The 17,578-nt window shown below is 44.8% G+C and overlaps 1 protein-coding gene across 2 annotated transcripts in view; it reads right to left on the reverse strand.

Annotated features, from left to right (window-relative positions):
* Positions 1-285: 285 nt before the first annotated feature.
* plekho1b (pleckstrin homology domain containing, family O member 1b) overlaps positions 286-17,578 on the reverse strand; it is a 29,001-nt gene continuing 11,708 nt past the window's right edge. For both annotated transcript variants that reach the window (XM_036538943.1, XM_036538944.1), the window contains exons 3-6: positions 8,614-8,754; positions 4,790-4,894; positions 2,667-2,768; positions 286-2,340 (exon numbers count right to left, since the gene is read on the reverse strand). In XM_036538943.1, the coding sequence (XP_036394836.1) occupies positions 1,615-2,340; positions 2,667-2,768; positions 4,790-4,894; positions 8,614-8,754 (1,074 nt within the window). In that variant the 3' untranslated portion in view covers positions 286-1,614. The remainder of the gene's footprint in view (positions 2,341-2,666; positions 2,769-4,789; positions 4,895-8,613; positions 8,755-17,578) is intronic.

Here is a 17,578-nt window from a genome sequence, read left to right on the forward strand (position 1 = left end):
CTCCCAAAATGCAACAGGGCATTACACCAGCCAGAGAGGAGGAACAGCTTTCATTAACCCCACTCTAAGCCAATCACATTCTGATTCCCAGCACATGCTTGTCAGGGGCCATATTCAAACACCAGTTCATTGTTCCAATTCAGAACACGGAACAGTGTCTATAGGTGTAAGATACAGCATACAGATGCTACCTGAAGGTTTTCTAAGGCAGTTTTTATGTTTTGTATTCCATTGGCATTGAAAATGTGATTGAGATGCAAAGATGCTGTAATATACAGCCCCTGTGTTGCTGGCTAGATTGTCTTTTCAGTTCAGACCAACACGTATTCCTTGCCAAGAGAACAAGTTATACATGCATCTGCACGCCAGCATCAAGTTCTTGTTTTACAGTGTTCCCCATAGTGCAATTGCATAAACTCCTCTCGCCTTAAAAACACAGATCCAGTTTAATTATTACTATTTACTCATTTTATAAGTGGTTTCATTCCTGCAAGTACTGCATGTGATCTCCATTTCAACCTCATTGCTGTCTCCATTTCATAGTCAAACAAAAGCTGCTGGAGCCATCCCTACTGGCCCCAGAATTCAAAAGCATCCGAATTAACAAGAGTGTACAAGGCTAACTGTACAAAGCTTCGTGGGCTGCTTTTCTTTATTGTTCATCTTGCAAAGCTAAAGCAAAAACTGAATTAATACAAAACCACATAGCCTGATGGTGCTGAAAGCTCAACTGAAGAATCCCGCCAAGAAAACATGTCGATGCTGACCTTGCCCAGAATTTGTCTTTTGATATTTGTGTTCCAACTACTATATTCACTGTGTCAGCCAACAAGCCACGGGTGACCATCACCCTTGTCTATCTAATTGAAAATGTAGTATGGGCATGGGGCCTGGGCCAGCTTGAGTGAATTTGGTGACTTGGATACTGCAGATATTTTGCTGAACACCATTATTAAAACAGCAGACTCTGCGCCCGTATTGATTTTGAACCCTGGGAACCTGCGACGGGACAGTTATGGAACCCTTCCAGTGTATTATGAAACATGAAAGGAAAACATTCACATTCCAGTGAGCCAGCCAGGAGACGGTTTGTCCCAGCAGCTCTTGCGGCTGGCCTGCTTTATACTTCCTTCCGTCTGAGTCACCTGCATTCACTGCCCAGAACTGCAGAGGTATGCCACCCACTGGCCCCCAACCACACACCTCTTCCCACTGTAACTGGATGCCTGTAAAAACCAGTACAGAATGTACACTCAGGAGTGCTGTAGGACAGTCCAGGTGCCTCTGCAGATTCAGATTTGCTATCCCTTACACAGACGCTGGATCACTACAAATGGTGCACACTGACTGCTTGTACCACAGAGGCTGGCGTCAGAGCAGCTGACAAGAGCTGACCTCCCTTCATTAGAAAGCACACACACATTGTAGGCTCAAAGGTACAAAGCGGAGACCAGCAATCAGCGGAACTACATTTGTGCATTTTGTCACAAGAGTGAAAAGAAACACGTAAAAAACGAAACCCAGACATATTCCCTGTGTCTGTAACTCGTGTCTTTTTTTGTTGTCCTTCTTGTTTAAGGGTTTGCCTATTCTCTGTCTGGCTTAGTCCCTGCATCACATCATGCTCTTCCTGTACTGAGTCTGCTGGGGGCTCTTCAGCTTCCCGCTCTGTGAAGGCGTCAGGGGCGTGGCAGGGGCGGAGTCCAGTTGCCGGTACAGCGCCCGCAGTTCCTTCACCTCCTCCAGCACGTCGCGGGCCTGGCCCCAGTTGCAGGCGGCCTCCTGCAGCAGCCGCTCCGCCTCCGCCCGGGCGCTCTCCGAGTCCGAGCCCTTGTGGTGGGGCGAGTCCTTGCCCTTGCGCTCCTGCAAGCGGACCTCGGTCAGCAGCTCCTGAGTTCTCTCCAGTTTCTGGGAGATGAGGTCCTGCAGCTGGCTGATGGGCTGGACCGGCGCCGACGGGGACGCGGGGATGGCCCTCTTGGTCGCCCGCGTGTCCGAGTGGGAGAGGATCTCCTCCATGGAGGCACACCGGCTCTTCTCCGCCGCAGTCAGTTTCTTGCCAGGTTGCGGGGTGCGAGCCTGACCCTCCTGGTGCTGCCGGTCCCAGGAGATCTCACTCTTGCGGGGCAGGCTCCCCGCTTTCAGCACCGTCTCGCTGGTTGCCGGGGTTTGGGTGCCATCAGGGTCGGACTGCTGGCCTCCTGAAGCAAGCTGAGCCACAGATTTGTCCAGGTCGACCCGGAAGTTCTTCTCGCAGGTGTCCTGCTCCTCGGGTGACGACGCATCCTCCTCCTGGATGAGGTCCAGCGTCAGCATGCCATCGGACGTGGAGGTGGACGCCTGCAGATAGCAGGACAATTCAGCAACATTAGTGAAGAACACAATAATACAACCGCCCAGAATTCTACATATCCTTTAGTGTTAGGTATCCTTAAATGCAGCCAACATTTGTCCTTGAGTGTGACTCACAGGTAATTGTAAACATTACTTCACAAGAATTTCAGTGAGTTCAGCAACCACAGAAATGGTGAAATGGTGAAAAATTGTTTCTTCTGAAAACAGTAATGCTAAAGGTATCATTGGAACAGCCACAAAATATTCTGCTCCGCCTTTTAGAGTCGCCACACGACACCTCCACAGAAGATCTGCCATGGGATGGTACCTACCACTGCCATAAGATGTCCGCGGGTTGGCAAGCGGCGCGTGTGCGGGATCTTGGCACGATCACGTGTAGGATGGACAAGGAGGCTCTCTTCTTCAACCGTGACCTATAGAAAAAGAAAGAGAGACATAGAGAGATGGTAAGGGTGATAGAGGCAGCAGGGGAAAGACTTGCGTATGGGGACAATATCTTCATTTTAGCCTGGGGGATGTGGGATGCTTTATTGACCAAATATTCGATCTGATCATCAACCACCGACATGTGATGTGCCTGGACACATGGGTTCAGAGAGAATGTTGCATAAGCTACTATGGACAAAACAACAGATATATTCAGGTCTTCTTCAGCTGCTGTTACATAATCAGGGCCAGTGCTACAATGCTATGATAAAATACATTTCTTCCCTGGATGGTCCACAGACAAGTGGATGTCTATGATGGTGGCAAGAAACGAGCTTGAAACCATAGGGTTCAAGGTACAATTTCTTGGTGAGACGCTGCTCTTGAGCAAGGCACAGAATCTGAATTATATCATTGAATATCAAGATATACAATGGAGAGTATGACAGTGTAATAGTCTATGGCTATTGTTATGGTCCCTCACTTAAGGTCTTGTCCGTACCTATGATGGTGATGTTCTACAGTGCACCAGTATTGGTAAAATGAGCTCAGCTCCCTTCTTTAACTCTTTATCATCTGTGAGTTTTGGTAGAAGGTATTTATAAAATTACTAACCACCTGTCATATTAATCGTTTCTGAATTTCATTTATACAGTACCTAGTACAAGCATAGTACCTACCCTAGTTCAAGAATTTCAACATGCTTTAAAGAGGGGAGAATGACTCCTCTCATCCACCATCGACTATCAGCATCTAAAATGTACCTCACTGCGCTGCTTCTCTGCCCAGATGGAAATCTGCACTAAATAAACAGGAATTGTATTGCAATTAAAATGCAATGATCTGTAATTTCTTAGGATTTTGTTTTATTGCCTTAATGCTCATGGTTGGCAAAGGTAAACTATAAGAGACCAAAACCACAGTTAGGCTATTTGCTTGATTTTTCATCAAAATTACTGTCTGATGTAAACAGCTCTTATAGCAAAGTAAGACCAATTTTACAGTCATTTAACATTCTACCTTGAATATTTTTAGGGATTTCATATTTTTACCTGCAGTCTGGATATCATCAGTGCTAACCGTAATATTCCCTGCAATGTTCTTTACGTTTGATTTTTAGCATATTCAAATGCAACTTTTCATATTAATACTACAATAAATGAATGTGAGGCAGATTGTATAGATTATACTCTTCTTCCTTTCCTGAGGCACTGCACAGATGAGACCTAAACCACTGATGTTGTGTGCCTGAATGCAGAGGACACCCAAGCCAGAGAGGAAATCGATATTTATCAAAGCAACACTGGTTCAAATGTTCAGTCCATCAGCTGACTTCCTCTTTGTTATTTAGCGGTCGGGCAACTCTGGCGCTGGGGCTGCTGGGATAGTAATGAGACTGGTTGGGGGGTGGCTGAGTCATCCGTGACCTTCCGCAGCTGACGTTCGCTCTGACACCTAACACCGGGCCCTGAATTCGCCGCTCTCGTTACGGAGAGAGCAAACAGACGCTCCAAATCATCCCCCCCCCCCCCCCCCGCACGCGTGTGCTTTCTGAATCGCCTTCCCGTAGTCAGCCGTTGAGTCACCTTTGCTGATTTCATTAAGGAAAAGGGGCAGGGGGTGGGGGGCGGTGGGGGGACGTCAGCAAGGAACAAGATTGAGAGATTTGGCATTGAGGAAACGCTTTGATCTCAAGGCCACACGGATAATATCGCATCTGGCTGTGCTTCCTAATGGAAGTAATTAATTGTGTACTCAAACGCGTCTGTGCGTGCGCAGAAGACGCGGGTCGGGAGTCGGAATGAAGCCGGCACGTTTGTCAGGAAATCTGTTTAAGATAGGATCAGGGAGCGAGCCGCGTGATCCCCGCTAATGACCGCCTTACTGCTCTCATGGGTTTAATCAAGAGACTGACTTCATTTGAGAGGCATCCTTAGAGGAGCCTGCTCGCTGATGGGCATGTGGAGCGGGGCAGGGGGCGGAGCCTCGGGCTGCAAGGAGGGCGTACCTCGTCCAGGATGCGGTTCTTGGCTCTGGTGATGGCTCCATTCAAAGCGTTGATCCAGGACTCTTTCTCCTCTGGACTGACGGCCAGGAACACTAGATTCGGGACCTTGGGGAAGAGAGCGAGAGGGAACCAGACATTAGTCATTATCATGCCCTAAAAGGAAAGAAAGCAGAGAAGAATATCTCTACGGTGTCATCGACACAAAGCAGAGACAAAACCTAACCAAACACAGACATCCAGGGACCATGACCACTGAAATAGGGAATCCTGGCACTCACTAAAGACAGATTATGTTATCATCGTCAGACGCGATAGGTTGAATCTGAATCTCCTCCTACACTATAGCAAGTTCACAAAATGAACTGGCATTCTTTCCTCGGAAATTAAACCTATAACTTCACTGTTTTAGTAACCTGCTGACAATGAAGAATAACCAGTGTGAAGTTCACACTTGCCCTCTAGGCTGCACTCTTATGTGATGGTTTGTCAGGGACTGAGGGACACTTACACTCACCCCCAGCTCATGGAGTGAAGAGGGGGGAAATGTTAGGGAAGGTGCTTATATATTGCTGGAATTCATGATGTTTGGAATTGCCATTTTTTCCATACTCCACATTGCTATTTACTTTTGATAATTGCTCTAGCATCACTCAAACAAATGACTTTGAAACTGAGAAGGAGAAACTGGGGAACAAAGGGAGCAGGAAAAGAGGGCTGTCAGCATGTTGTACTACCCACTCCCATCCTCAGAGTGAGGTGATTTGAAGCCCATTCTGGGGAGCGGAGTCCCCTTGCGAAACAAAAGCCCTGCATCAGATATTCTTTTTTTTTTTTCAGAGAAATTACAATAGTGCAGCTGGCATTTCTCAGCTCTCCTGTCTCTGTGTGAAAAGCCTACGGGCGAGGCACACACACTCACGCTGCACAGCTTCAGACACACACAGCCTTTGCTTCTCACCCAGGCTTTCTCTTCACACACTTTACAGCCGATGGCACACGCTGCTTTGAAAATGATACCCCTTTGTCCTGTTGGGATCATAGAGGCCTCAGAGCGCCACGCCCCTATTCATTAAGACTGCTCAAATATTACAGGTTTGTCTTAAGCTTTTGGGAGATGGAGGCTCCTGAAGGAATCACAAGAATGTAAAAAAAACATGAAGACAAATACTTCTGTGGAAGTGGAAGTTTCCAACATGAGGCACCATGTTATATTTTCAAGAGCATGTAGCTGGCAGTAACTGTGGAAGACCACATTGTTGTAGAGCCAAGGCCTTTCTAGATTTGATAAACTAAAGCCTTCTTGCCGAAAGAGGCTGGAACTCTGAAGGCTTGAAAGTGAGGAAGTCCTTTGATTAATGGTTTCCCTCATTAACTTGCTGGCTACAGCTGCTGTTGCAAAAACACTGAAATATGTTTTCATTAACACATAAAAATGTTGAACTGTCTAGCCTCATTTGTCCTTGCCTATGAACATTCATTTTCTAACTGGCTCAGTGTGGGAACCATATACTGCCACATGGTGCCACATGGTCCTAAATGGTGGAAAAAATCATCTATGAGACATGTGAACATGTAAATGTCAGACAGAGAAAGCCCTTAGTTCTGCAGGAATACAATGTCTTTTTTAAAGGCTGTTCTCTCTAAAACATATAAACTGTTTCTGTCCATAAAGTGGTCTCTCAACACAAGTTTTAAAGTTCCACACACAGAAATACAGCACTCCCATGCTTCAAAAATTACAACTGCAAACATTTCCCAGATCCCCCACACAAAATGAGAAAATGTACAGTTGGAAGAGTTTGACTTCCATCCGCCAACCTGTTTTGCTTTCTTACAAATCTGAGCGTGTGGCCTATCTCAACCATGATTATTCCATGACAGAATGGCTGGTGTCACAGAGTTCAGATTAGACCCAGGTTCTGCAGTCGCTCCATGATGACAGTACAGCTGTTTGGGGGGGTGGGGGGGGGGGGGTGGCAGTGTGGAACGTCACTGGCAGCATGACGGCAGTAGCAGTGGATTCCCCACAGGCCCACAGAGCTACAGGCCAAGGATTAACCGCCTGCTTCAACATGGGATTTCAGCAGATTGCTCAGACTTAATGCTTCCCTATCCTTCAAAAATTCACCGCTGCCTCGCCAACTGGGTCTTATTTCCTATCCCACCCAGCACAAATCCAACTCTCCTTTTATAAGTCGCTTACGGCTCAGGATTTTTGTGTGTGTGTGTTTTTCTTTTTTCAAAATTCTCTTTAAAGGAAACAGCCTACCATCCTCTGTGCTGTACACAGTGACTTGAAACATTATACCCACACCACTGTTTCGCAGAATAATGACTGCTCTCTCAGCGGGCAGTCTGGATCTGGATACCCCAATTGCCTATGACTGATGTTACTGTTGTCACAATTAGATGTGCTGTTGTTTTTCGTTAAGATAACAGTGATTCTTCTTTTGCAACATGCTAGTGTTTATGAACAAGTTTCTTTAAAAGGAGTGACCAGTGGAGGCCTCACACTGTCATGAGTGTGTGAGCACAAGTGTCGCTTCATTTAAATGTAAAATATGCTACCATTGTTTTTTCAACACCAGATAAAACACTCAGGCCTCTGTTGAGGCTCTTCAGCACTACTAACATCCAAGAAAAAAACAGAACTGATCCTCATTTCAACTTCATGCCAAGTTCACAGCATCTCCACGTAAAAAGTGACATGGAATCAGATTTCCTCTACCACTACGCAAAAAAAAAAATCTTGAAATTGTACACTGAACTACATTACCACAAGCCAACTTACAGAAGAAATACTAGCAAATATTCTATAAATACAGTTAAGGGTCTGAAAGCTAGAAAAGGATCCTCATTTCTGGGTTATTTAGACATAAATGCCTTTCCAGCTCAGCTGGTCCTCTCAGTTCATTGGGTCCAGGGGATTATGAAATAGGATTTTGTTTACAAAATCATAATAAAATTACAGAAGAACATCAAGTTATCCTCAAAATATTTAAATATGTTTGAATACAGTGCTTGTGTGAATGTGAGTGATTGTGTGTGTGTGAAATTTCGAGGCGGTGAATGTAATTAGTGTGAGACAGAATGCATAGTGTACGTCAGCTGGTGGCTGCCAACATGTCTTTGAGGATGTGTGCATGAGCATGTCAGTAAATGGTTTGCATGTTAGCGAGAGAGTGGAGTGTGCGTCAAGAATACAATGTTCTTGTGAACGAACACTGCGTCTTCTGTCTGGGGAGACGAAAGGCGATTACCCGAATCAGATTTAATTACTCAGGACAGGATAATGGCTGAGCTGGGTCAGGGGAGTTTACCTAGCGCTTAGCGGTAGCCAATCGAGTCCAGCCTCACCGATGACTCCCGATCACTAATGATCACCGGGCTGACTCGGCTCCAGCACTTCTCCGTCCTCCCTGAGCTCTAGAACGCAGCCTCTCTGTGTCTTTACAGATGCGTCTTTACAACATTTTGATCAAAAGACTTATGTGCTTAAGTGCTTGAAATGCTGAATGCTTAAATTTGTTTCTTAGACATAAATAATGAAGTTGATGGCTATGTATGATTTTTTCTTAAATGTTTAAAAATATTTTTGCCTACTTTGAAGAATTTAAAATATAACATAGTTTTGATTTGTTTAACACTTTTTGAGTCACTGCATAATTCCATTTGCGTTATTTCATAGCTTTGCTGTCTTTACTACTGTTCTAAAATGTGGAAAAAAGTAATAATAAAGAAAAATTAGGTTTTGACTGCTACTGTAGGTCTCAACCAGTGACTTCCTCCCTGCGTGTCTCTCATGCCCTGCTTCTGAAACTCACCGTGTTTCCTGGCTGCCGGGAGCGCAGCAGAGTGAACTTGCTGTGGTTCTTCTTGCTCCGGCTCTTGGATTTGCGCAGCTCCTCCGAGCGCTCATAGTCCGTGAGGTCAAACACCTCCTGGATCTTCTTCTCATCCTTCACCTGCGAATAAACCGAGGGACATTTAAACTGCAGCCTACACCTCCTATATATGTGCAGTCAGGTGTTAGGTGTACGTACCTGTATTCAACAAAAATACTAATTTCAAGTACTTGCACACAAATTAAGTCGCAACTGTCATATTAATTTTTAGTGATACAAAAAGGCCACGTACAAACTGAACTTCTGCACTGGATATACCCCTTCATTCAATCTGTAGACCCCCCCCCACCCCCACCAAACAAAGGCAGAAGAAACAATGGCACACATTAATGTCTAACGGCTAATTGGATTAGGGTTATCAGACACTCTGTCTGTGACACACCCATGAATTACCATATGGATATGTGCCTCAGATCTTTCAAACTGGCCTGGGGGGGGGGTGTGCCAGGCTTTTGCGGGTGCAGCTAAACGTCTTAATGCCATTACCCCTGTGCAGCGGCAAAGCCCGTGGGGGAACTCTCAGCGGTGTGGCTCAGCCTGACTCCTTGGCCTATTTCTCAATCCGATCCCCCCGCAGCAGACGCCATGTGGAGGACACAGCTGCAGGCAGATTCCCATGTGGGGGGTTGTCTGCCAGAGAGAGCAGTGCGACCCACAGCGCTCACCCGAAAGACAGCTCATTATGGCTGTCTGCTGCCCCTACAAGGCTACCAGCACCCAGCCCCATCACAAGGACATATGTGTATTCAAAAACCTGTTGTCTAAATAGAATCCAAAGGCCTGCATATCTGGTAATGCTTTAAACAGACAGCAGTTATTGTGTACACGCACAGATAATATGATCAAACCATATGGCTCATGCCATATTTTGCTTTCTCCAGCCCACATGGGTTTTTGTTGATGCGGGAGCATATTAAAAGTGATAAATAATAAAATGATAAACACAACTTATTAAATAGGAATTCACATCTTTTTAAGCACAGATCCCTACTTACTCTGGCAATAGTGGAGCTAGTGGAATATGAAAATGATTTAATTTCACTGAGGATTAAATTACGGAGTAGCTGTACCGCAGCTGCTATAATGTGACACAAGCCCCTGTGGGTAGTCTGGGTGGCCAATGGGCCTGTGGGTTCCTGACGGTAAGAGAGGCTGGCACTCAACAGAAGGTTCAAGGAGAGATCAGGCACCGCGGTCCCCCCAACACATGCACGGACGTCCCCCCCGGCGCCCACGCGCTCGCACTAACACAGGAACTGAGCAGAAGCCCCCACCCCTCCCCCCCTCTCATTCTGTCGCGTCTCATCAGCGGGAGGACGGGGGGAGGGGCAAAGGCAGATACACCCTCTCAACCCACAGCTCACTGCCACTCAGCCTGGCAGCTGTGCTGGGATCTGCTATCTGCCCCTCTCTCTCACGAATATAACCTCACACTCCACCACAGGCACGTAACACGGACTCTGCCACTCAATCACTGCAGCGGCGGCTGCGGCGCGCGTAGCTGCGATCAATGTGCCCGAACTTCATGTGCCATCACTTTGTGCAATCTGGTCTATTCCCACACTTCAGTTCCTACTCCCACCTCATTTAACACGATCCTGGTTAATGCGCTGAACTCACAATCACGCTTTTTCATTACAAAGATTCCATCCAATAAAACGGACCACTAATAAATCTGCGGCGCTTCAGATCTTGGGGCGCATGGCTGCCAGCCTGCAAACATCCGCACGCACTCGGCACTGTGGCGCGATGTAACTTCTGAACCCGGTTTGACACGGCACGCCACGGCCTCCGCTGACGTCACCCAAGCGGACAGAACGACCTTGTTAAGCAGCGATCAATTTTAATTAATGGAGCGGCTGCGAAGCAATCAAAGCCTGTGGCCCTCAGCATGCTGACACGAGCGGCCAACAGGGGGTCCGCAGCGCTACACTCTGGAAGCCGCTCTGGGAAGGGCCTGTGGCGTGCCACTGAGCGAACAGCGAAGCCACTGTGCAGGGAGTACAAGCACTGCAGTCTGGCCTCTTTGAACAGCACAGTTACAGTTCTGCCCGGTCACCAAGGGCGTCTCGCGGCAACGAGACGCAACACTTTATATCTCTGATGGCGTCAATGAGAAATGAACTGCAACGCTGTCACTCTGAGGGTCACAAGGCCCCCTGTCTGAGGAAACGCTGCAGTGAGAGAGTGTGAAAGATGAAGACTGCACTTCAGCAGTGAGCAAAAAACCTAACAAGAGATGCCTTGCTTTTCCATACTTTATCTGACTACCAAGGCAAATCTGTATATATAATCTTTTACATAAACTACATGTATGTGCAGTGTCATGAAATTCACTCATTTTTACCATTCACTCATTTTTTACTCATTATTCCTAGTGAATTCCAAGCCTTGAAGGCAGCAGTTGTGTAGAGATACAGTGCTGGAACAGCACCATGGAGATATATGTGTTCAATGACATGCATTGGACTCAATGCCTTGGTGAACCAAAAGCACCAATGAGCAACGTAACTGTCAGTGAGTAAAAGACCTTCCACTGCCCTCCTAATATAAGGAATAACCCCACGTAATATCCAGGGCCCACATCCCTTTGCCTGCGCTCTGTGATACAGAAACACCACGAGCGCCTTCTCGAAGGGTGCTTTGCTGTTCTTTATGTGGCGTGCTATTCAGAGCACAGCGTTACATGCAGATCCCCTTCACACCTCACAGGAAGAGGAAACCCGAGTGCTTCACGCACAAAAGGCGCTGCGTGGTATTTCAAGCAAAAGACGCACCGGGACACTCTTGGGTACCTTTTCCATTGCACGCCAGCAGCGCATTAATATTTAATCTCCTCACTATTGTGCATTAAGTTTTAAGCAGGGGCATCCCTTTTTTCAGGCAACAGGATGGGCCTCTACTAAAGAAACCGCAGCAAAAAAGCGCACAGAAAAGAAAACAGAGAGAATGCATACAGATGTATTTCTGCTGCTACAATGTCAAGGAAAGCACTGAAGTCGTTCAATCAAGGCATGCAAGGATACTTCCAATTACACATACATCCACAGCCTGGCCACTGTGCGTTCAACACCCTATAATCAAGCAACTAAAGGCTATTCTTTTTATAAACCAGGGCTAAACTTGGAAGCTTGGAAAATTGGATTTACAGCATCCTTTGATGGTAGAGGGAAATATGATTTTTTTTTTAATGCAGTCTACTTTAAAACATGCTTTTTCTTCATTCAGACAAGGCCATTTCATTTTTTGATTAACCCTCTATAGTAGTACGGTATAAATTTAACATGGTCCCATTATATCACACACAAAAGATTTATTTATATTCTAATCCTCAGATGTCCTCAGTTCAACAAGTGTCTGATGCAAGACTAATCTTGCTTGATGAACTGATTATTGCAAGACAGTAGCGCAGCGCTTACCTTGTTCGACTGTCTGTCGGGATTAAGCAGGAGGCCTTTGATTGAACTTTTCACAGCTGTCTACAGCAAGATGATTCAGGTGGGTGATTAATCTCTTACATGCATTTATTAGCTGTGAGCTACATTTACTTATGGAACACCCTTTTTCCGTGTTTAACACTGAAAAGGCACTGCAGATTAACTTCCTTCAAAAAGAGCTTCAATACAGATTACAATAGCAGAGCTGCTTTTTTGTATTCTACAGAGCAGGGCTTCCACAATCCCCAGGCAGAGCTTATTGAGCTAATTGAAACACATTCAGGTGCCATGAGATTTAGGAGAGGGTGTACCGAGAGGCCGCCTTATGTAACATCCACCCCATGCATCAGCATTATTGGCAACCATGACAGCTTATTTACAAAGGAATTTGTTCTTAAAAGGAGCGTTTAAAAATACAACATAGCCTGTCTCTACGTATAAAAATCACACATAAAAATACGCAAGGATGCTGCAACAAAAAGTAATGGCTTCAGTCAGCACTGAAGAACATTACACACTGTGCTCAGAGTAAGCATTGAAGCACCAAATAAAAAACAAATCAATCCACCTCTATTAAGAAGCATCACAATCCTTGAAGCATTCCTAAAATCCTAAAAATAATAATCCAACAAAAAGGTCTACAAAAAGGTCTGCTAATGGATATATATATATATATATATGTGTGTGTATATATATATATATATATCTATATATATATATATATATATATATATATATATATATATATATATATATATATATATATATATATATATATATATACATATATATATACACACACACACACACACACACACACATACACACACACACCACAAGGGCAGAAAGAGCAGGGTAGGAAGTCTTATTAAAGTTGCATGCTGTACATTTCTCTGAGCTGATTTGTGGAAACGAGCTGTGAGAGCAAAGCGACATGTACGGTGATATCATAGCAGCAAAAATAGCTCTCTAACCAACACCCTCCACCCCCACTCTCTGGCACGTGCTGCCTTGGTGGCAGGGGCCTGAGGAACAGGTGGAGGCAGGTGGAAGGGAGGGAGAGCCCGCTGCTGCTGCAGTGTGTGTTTTGCAAAACGCCGGGATGCACCAGAAAAGATCAAATACGAAGCGCTCCCTTGATGCAGTGGCTGAGTGAGACAGCGTGCTGAACAAGAGAGAGAGAGCAGAAACAGAAGGTTTGCTTCCTTAGTGTTTCAAGAAAAAAAATGAAAGCAGAACCCCACAGGAGCCCCCTGTGTCTCTCTGCTTCTCTTCTCTTAGCCTGTGATGATGCCTCTGTGCCCGGTCTACACTTGGCGTGCGTTTTAAACCGTCCTCTGGGACCAAACCCAACTTATGCTTTTTGCTGGCCAGGGCTCCAAAAGTCCTCGCTTAGTCGTTTCAGCCATAAGCCCATAAGCCCCGTGTGCCAAGGACTCACGTACCCACAATTCCCAAATCTGACAAACAGCATTGAGCCATATACCTTCCTAGGTGTTTCCCAACTATACTGTCTCACAGGCACACAACGCAAACTGGGAGACACAGCACAAGGGTAGAAAACCAGTGCGCTACACCATCACACCAAACACTTAAAAAGCTGTGCACATGTCCTGAGACAGGAGCCCTCAAAATGACACAGAGCTGGGAAACAGTACCCACAGCAAGTAGCAGGTAGAGACCAGTCTGACTGCAGGTAGAACCATCTCATCCAAAGAAACCTCATCCACAGGTGTGACACTTACCCTAATCCCTACACTAACTGTATTTGCAGGGACTACCTAGGAGCACATTATAGCCATGGACAATATCACTTGGTCTGCCTCTGACATCTGCAGCCAACAGCTATTGGACAGATTGTGGCTTGTGGCTTGTGGCTTGCGGCTTGAGTACAGATAGGTAAGCTGACCAAAGCACTCTTTGTTGGGGATTTGACCCGAGCAATCAAAGCAGGACAGGTCGCTCCTCAACTGTGTGCTGCTATCTGATGAAATCTGCCTGTTAGTAACATCTTCTGGCTAGCGGAGAGAGAAAAAAGCAGTATGGAGTCAGAGCCATGACGCTCATGCTGGGTTACATACAGGCAGCACTAGTGACCCACTCCTATGCCCTGAATCTCCATGTCCGACTCATTCGGGACTTCATTTGTCTAAATCAGCACGAGGCTTTTAGTCAATGGGACTTTGAAAAGGTGGCTATCCGTAAACTGAACCGAAGGACTTCCAGGAAATGGATTTATTATTGATCTGTGCCACAGACGGTCGTCCATCACCTAAATCTGCCCCGGTGGTGCAGTTGCATTTCCCAACGCAGCGACAGCACTGTCAGGTCCTCTCTAGCTCGTATCCCTTTTCGCCTCGTGTCTGCAAGTTGCTGGAGAACACAGTGTCAGAGTGCAGCACGAGTCCCTTGACAGTAATTGTTGCTGACAGCATCATAAAGACTAGAGTGTTTTTGGCACCACCTTCTTTGAATGAAGCCATCTCGTCCACAGTTCAAATTCATGAATCATTTCCAGTCATTTTCTTCCTTGGCTTAAAACAAAGGATGCAGCCACTGACTCGCAATGGTACATCCAGAGTCCTTTCCTGTATGCACTCAAAAACAGCTCAAAGAGATATACAGCTAGCTAATAATAACTAGGTGTCAATATCAAAATTACAGTAGTAAAAATAAAACATAAATCCAAAATTGCCAGTTTCATCTGTCATAAAGCCATGAAGTACATTGTTAAGATGGAGAGAAATATTAATTGCTTTGGTTATTTGTACTGACATCATATAATGACCGAATATGAAAAAGCATGTTAAATTTTTCATTCTGCTTTTCAGTTGCAGGTTACATATTTAGCCCTGTGCAATCTCAAATGCCTACGCATAATGTGTGGGGAGGCAGAGGCTCTGCCAGGAATGGAGACTGCAATCTTTGCCTGAGTCAGATTTTTTTTACAATGGCAGTCAAAAAGAATTACTCACCACGTATAGAAATGCACATCTATCTGTACTGAAAAAGCTTGTTAGCCTGAAATGTACAATTGATTTAAAGCCTTCCCAGAGGTTTTTGTAGGCATAAGATAACAGGATGGCAGTACTTGTCACAATGTGCAGGTGTGGTTTATGGAAGAGTGAGCTGAGGTGATGAGTTATCAGTAATGTGGAGGTGCAGTTTATGAAGGATGAAACTAAGGTGATTAGTCAGCAATCAAACGTGAACTGATTTGAACCCCAATGAGAACCCTGGACCAAAACACATTCAGAACATGTGAGCAGTATCCTGGGAACACTGGACCGAGGTAAACACTGAATGTGTGCTCTATTGTTCGGCTGGGTATTGGCACAGATGCCCTGATTCGATTCAATTCCGATTCACAAGCTAACCATTCGATTCAATCCGATTTGATTACATTCCCATTCGATATCAATTTGATAGGAATGTGATATGAAACACTATATAGCAGCTTTCCATATTTGGAGAGATATTTAAAAAGCTCTAAAGGGAACAGCAATTTACAAATGCAGAGTCACTGGAAACAAATTGTGAAAACCATTTCATTCAATTCATTTAAGGAACACACGGGTATAGTTCCTTAAAAACAAAACCAACCTGTATCATTGCCTACTTATTAATGACACAAAGTTTGTAAGGTAGCTACAATGACTGACAAAACTCGACTCTAGTCTATTTTAGCTCCACCTAGTTGGCTTTGCAACGGCTACTTGTCTCTTGTCGCTGTAAACCTCCAACTCTCATTGAAAATGAATGGCAGCTGGTCGCTCTGTCTCTCTCCTGTGTCGTCCGTTAGCCATGGTGAAGACTGTATGGTCGCATCACAGTAAAAAAATTGATGTGACAGGTTTTCCTCTATGCATTCGCAAGTTGTTAACTGTTAAAAGTTAAACGAGAGAGCGACATCCGTCCACCCATGGGGGGACTAGTAATTGCCTTTAATTCGACAGGCTATGTCAATTTAATTCTCGTCTATTTAATTCTCTGGCTATGTTTAACCATTGTGGAAATGAACATAGAAAACCATAAAAAATGCATATTAGCCTAAAAGATCGATCCATAAATTTTACAGATCAATATCGAATCGGATGAATTTTAAAAAACAATTAATCGAAGAAACTATGTTTTTGCACATCCCTACTCCATTGTAGGACCACTTGAAGGTCCAGGCCAGGTGTGAGGCCATCATTAATCGAAGGGAGGATCTACAAGATCTTAAAGTACATGCGTATGGTATGAGAAACAAATTTACCACAATAAAGCTGTTTTGTTTCCAGTGAGGTACTCTTTCTGACTGCTAATGTAACTGATTTAAGATACATTCTGTCTTAAGCTTTGTTGAGGATAACTAGACATTTTCTTCTGACCACTGGTGATGAGGGGCTTGAAAGAAATTTGCCATCTTGTCACCTTTTCACACAGGAGGCCACTGTTTTACACAAAACACCCCACATCATGACCATGTGCCACACTGTGACAAAGGATGGGATTCAATTCTTCATCTCCAATTTAACTACAGCTTGTTAATAAATAAAAAGAATTTAAGCAATTGTCACATTCCTCCACTATTTATATACTGTTGTTAATGCCTATACCCATCAAACTCAAATGTTTCAAAATAAGGAAAAAAAACACTTGATTAAATCTTATACTCATAACCATAATTCCATAAGCCATAGTTCAGAATTATTAAACAGTCCACAAAGCACTGTGAGGAAGGGGATTTGACACTTGTTTGCCTACACATACTTAAGGTTGTCACATAAGCATCTGTTATCATTCCACACAGTCCAAACACTTGGCTTGAATTAACAAATACCTGCTTGCTTTGCTTTATGAAACACACAAGCTAAACGGCCAGAAATCTCTAGCACTGCGGCTGGTGCTCTGTGAGGTAAGAGCTACATCCTGATGAAAGCTACCAGGACAGCATACAATCAGAAATACTCCCAGAAGCCTCTCCCAGTTGACCTGGGGATAGACACCCGACAGTCGGTCGAGCTGCTCTGATGGTGTAGTCAGTCAGAGTCTGCTAAAAATCTTACATGACAGCCATCAACAGCAACCGGCTACAGACTACATGTGAGACACATTGCGGTGACTACAGGCAATGGTTGGCCACCAACGGATTTTGACTGACCATCATGTGTGTGTACCCCCAGCTTTATAAGCCCATCACTGTCTGACAAATTACCTTTCTGAACACAGTACATTTCTCACTGCAGAGATATGCTCACAACATTGATTAGCGACACTACAACATAACCATAATACACTCAATTTGATTATTTCACATGTGAAATACATGGATGAAATTGTCATATTTTACATTCTTTATAAATGCAGTTAATTGGCTGGATGGCAATGCCTCAACAGTTTCTGAAGCTGAAAGCTGTAAGTTGCCTGTTCTGCAAATGACTTGTAAGAGGACTTACTCCACA

This window comes from Megalops cyprinoides, chromosome 10 (assembly GCF_013368585.1).
Source record: "Megalops cyprinoides isolate fMegCyp1 chromosome 10, fMegCyp1.pri, whole genome shotgun sequence".
NCBI lineage: Eukaryota > Metazoa > Chordata > Actinopteri > Elopiformes > Megalopidae > Megalops > Megalops cyprinoides.